The sequence below is a fragment of the Dermacentor albipictus genome, unplaced genomic scaffold (genome assembly GCF_038994185.2).
Source record: "Dermacentor albipictus isolate Rhodes 1998 colony unplaced genomic scaffold, USDA_Dalb.pri_finalv2 scaffold_29, whole genome shotgun sequence".
NCBI lineage: Eukaryota > Metazoa > Arthropoda > Arachnida > Ixodida > Ixodidae > Dermacentor > Dermacentor albipictus.
The window spans coordinates 3,260,001-3,264,290 of NW_027225583.1; the positions used below are offsets into that span (position 1 = coordinate 3,260,001).

The window sequence follows — 4,290 nt, forward strand, 5'->3', positions numbered from 1 at the left end:
GAGTTCATAGTGTGTGTGTGTGCTTTTTTTATTGTTTAACCTAGGTAGGACATTAGGGAGTATAATAGCAAGAGCTTGGTGGCGCGACTCACCGCCCCGTTTCAAAGGGGACGCTCACAGCATCCATCCGTCCATCCATTGTCGTCTGCGCGTTTGCTTTTTGGTAACCTTCAGTATGTTTACATAGTGAATGGCGAAATCTCTCTAAACCCACACAGACTGCCCTGCAAATTGCACAAAAAAAAGCCTGTATTCTGTTTGTTCGCAGTACGTGCTGTTCCAGGCAACAGGCAGCATCCTGTATATATTCTGCAGCATCTTAATCGTTCGTGCGAACAAAGAAGTCGGCATGCCGGCGGTGAGTGCAGCACACGCCAATATGGCCCAAATCTGCCAGCGTCAGCGCTGTACGCAATACAGTGTTTCTTTATTTTAATTATTACTTGGAGCATCAAACAACATCACTACATTGTCTACTCGAATTATGTCCCTTTAGATAAGTTATACCTGCCCAGGTGGACACTATTCACAAGAAACACCAAATACCAAAGAAATACCATTCACTAGTTGAGCTAATCGTGCCAGGTATTACGTTCACAAATACAAACTTTACGGTATAATCTTTGTATCTGACAGGTAAAGGCAACCGTGATTAAATTGCAGTTACGCTATTCCACCTCTAAAGAAAATGGTCATGCAAATAGAAATAACTGCAGTCAAGTTACGCGTCGTTCAATTCACCGCGCCGCGCAGGCGCGAGTGCGAAGTGCTGCAGTTGCGGGTGCAACTTCTGCCCGTCACCGCGGGGAGACGCATACAGCGCATGCGCCGTAGGCTTGACGTGTCACGGTTAACGCATCACGCGAAGCTAAAAAAAGAAAAAGCACCTGGATAGCTTGAAGCTGCTAACGCATATACGCGAATGGAATTCGCGGCGAAGCGAAAAACTCGCCTCACCGGAAATCCGAATCGTCTGCCTCGCAGGGCCTCGAGCAGACGACCATATACTGATCCTTGGAGCATGCGTATAGCGGGAACAGGAGCAGGACTTGAACAGCTCGTATAGGAACGCACAGACAAGGTGCCGTGCGCGTCTGTGAATTCGCATTGTATTCCAAGCTGGCGTACCAGCAAGCCCGCATTGCAACGCTAGCTGTAACCAGAGTCCTTCGTTGCTTATGTATTGAATGCGTGAAGGTACTCTGCTATTACCTACTAATACAAAGGAAGACTTACCATTATCACATGGTCGACAAACGATTCCGGCGCAGCAACTCCTCCTTGCTACAACATTTTTTTATGAACGTCCGTGCGCTATCGCCTTTCACAATAGGTGAAGATGTTCTAACGCTGAACTTCAAAATAATTTTCCTCTTAAACGATTACGTCCATCCGACGCATTGTGGAAATTGGCCTGTAAGTGAGGCTCACTCGCGTTCCTTCTGCCGCTGTGGTCGACCGAGCGCCGGTGAATTTCGCCACCCCCGATTCCCGAGCTCGTCGAGGAAGGAAAGAAGCTGTGACGCGTAGCATGACGTCACGCAACCGCTGCTTTCCCAAGCCAAAAGTGCTCATTCTGGACGTGACGAGCATACGTCATGGCGCCGAAGGATAACTGTTTGCTTTTGATGGTAACGTGATGCAGTACTGAGGTGTTTATTTTGTTAGGCGAAATGTGCAGCAGCGAACCCTAAGGCTCTTGAACTAGTAACACAGTTTCCTTCCTCAGTAAAAAAAAAGAAAAAAGAAAGAAATGAAGGTGCTAGATTTGCTAGAAAGAATATTACGTCAAAAACATTTCTCCTGCTCTTGTCTGTTGCGTACAAACCATCCTCTAATATACAGGGTGTTACACCTAATTTTATCCAGCGTTTAAACATAAGCGAATGCCACGTAGCTGGACAGAGCCAAGATAACATCGTTTGCCGGCGCCTGGAGATACTCAAATTACTGGTTTTTTTCCATTCTACCTAATTACACAATTAGTCCTAATTAGTTAATTAACTTAATTAATTAATTAATTAATTAATTAATTAATTAATTAATTAATGGGGTTTTACGTGCCAAAACCACTTTCTGATTATGAGGAACGCCGTAGTGGACTCGGGAAATTTCGACCACCTGAGGATCTTTAACGTGCCCCTAAATCTAAGCACACGGGTGTTTTCGCATTTCGTTCCCATCGAAATGCGGCCGCCATGGCCGGGATTATTATATTATAACTATAATATTATAGATATAATATTATAACTGGCTGAAAAGTGTCAACGAGAAAATTGTAGAGCGACATGAAAAATTCCCGATGCAGCTTTCTGTTGCCCAATACGTGCTACATAAAGAATAAAGGTGTTTTTCCGAGCGCGAAAGAAGCCCGCGAATACAGGCAAAGCGCTTCGAGCGGCCAGTCGTAGAATAAAACCACAAAATAAGAACCAAAGGCCCGTCGCGCGGCAATTTTGCATGTATCCGTGAGCTTCTTTCACGGTCGGAAAAACACCTTTATGTAGCACGTATTGAGCAAAAGAAAGCTGTATCGGGAGTTTTTCATGTCGCTCTACAATGTTGTCGTTAACACTTTTCAGCCAATTATAACATTGGAGAAGTTAATTAACTGATTATGACCAATTATATAATTAGGTGAAACGGAAAAAAAGCAATTTCAGCATCTCCAAGGGACGGCAAACAAGATTACCTTGGTTCCGTCCAGCTACGCGGTGGCATTTGCATATTCTTAAACTCTGGCTAAAGTTAGCTGGGACACCCTGTAGATATTTACAGATACGCTGAGGTACCGACCGACTGACCCATCACCCAGCAGCCATGCGGCGAGCGCAGAAAAAAATAAAAAAAATAAAAAAAATAAAGGTTCGCTTTTAAATGCGAGAATTCTTTCACTCGTACCGAGCTTCGGGCCTACGATACAGGAGCTCGGGTTGTCGAAATTATATTTCCAAAACACGGCGGCCATTGCGTGTTTCCAGCTCCAACAATCCATTCGTCCGGCGCATGAATTCCTTTTTTGTTGTAATGGTTGACGGGTGGAGGCAACGCCCCTCCCGTAGTGAACGAGACAGTCATTCCAGCTGAAGAAAGCCGGGTTTATTCACGCTCGGAAATATAAAGAAAAGGTAAGGGGAGAGGGAAGGTGTGACAGAAAGAGTGCGCACATGCGCACTGAAGGAAATAGCTTGCTTGTCATGTTCATGGGTTACCGCAGTTTTTGTTTTGCATTTTCTCTCTGCCTTCACGCACTCCAGATGGTGGGCCTGACGACGGGAGCCCTTCACGCCTTTCACTGCGCGTACTCGACGTACAAGATCTACTACGAGAACAAGTGACGACGAAGCGCCGGACCGCTGCTGCACCGAACTGAGCCCCGTATATAGCCTTCGCGCCTTCTCCATTTCGTGTGCAATCGCGGATTAAATTTTTGCAGCGCGCTGCGCGCCTGTGTTCGATTTCCGGTCCAGGCGCACCCGCATTTCAATACGGGCGGAATGCAAGAGACGTTTTGTTGTGTATATATGTACTTCCCTATGCAGAATTAAGGGATGGCCAGGCTACGGAGGCAACCCGAAGTCGAGACAGTGCACTTATTGATTCGTGTTATTTCCTCGTGATACTATCGTGTAGTCGTTATTCTTTACCTGTTTAGCGTTAAAAGCAGCCGATTCGAAGAAGTTTGAGGAATTTATTCTTTCTTTCCAAGTGCAAAAGAAAGTGAAGCTAAAGGCATATATCCTGACAAGGGCTCTTGCTCCAGACAGCATTCCAAGCGGAGAAAGCGCACATACAAGAAATGACGTCATGCAATCCACAATATATATATATATATATATATATATATATATATATATATATATATATATATATATATATATATATATATATATATATATATATATATATATACAAATTATGCAATTTTCTACAAACTACAGCAATGTAAATAAAGAGAGTACTAGTTAGTTTCGCTGAAGTTTACAAATATACGGAAATATTCACGTACACAGCGTACGTGCACTCTTACATACCTAAACAAACACTGAGAACAATAATTCTCGAACAACATAACGCACGCAATTATTTTAAGCAGTTTTATATATTTTTTTTCACATGTAACGCATCCACGCATACACTTGAAGTATTCGAAATGCGAGCAAAAGAATAGAAGTAAAATTTTCACTTGTACATTGGGTGTGCGTCCGCCTCCTTGGTCCCACAAGTTTAGGCCACTTGCAAGCACATTCTCCGAGTCAGTGCGGCTCCCGCTCGGGCATTGCATGCACT

General features: G+C 44.1%; 1 protein-coding gene across 1 annotated transcript in view; it reads left to right on the forward strand.

The window, feature by feature from the left end:
- Positions 1 to 3,443, forward strand: part of LOC139052698 (uncharacterized) — a 10,660-nt gene extending 7,217 nt beyond the window's left edge. The window contains exons 4-5 of the mRNA XM_070529746.1: positions 269 to 358; positions 3,258 to 3,443. Coding sequence (XP_070385847.1) covers positions 269 to 358; positions 3,258 to 3,338 — 171 coding nt within the window. The 3' untranslated portion in view covers positions 3,339 to 3,443. The remainder of the gene's footprint in view (positions 1 to 268; positions 359 to 3,257) is intronic.
- The last annotated feature ends 847 nt before the right edge of the window (positions 3,444 to 4,290 follow it).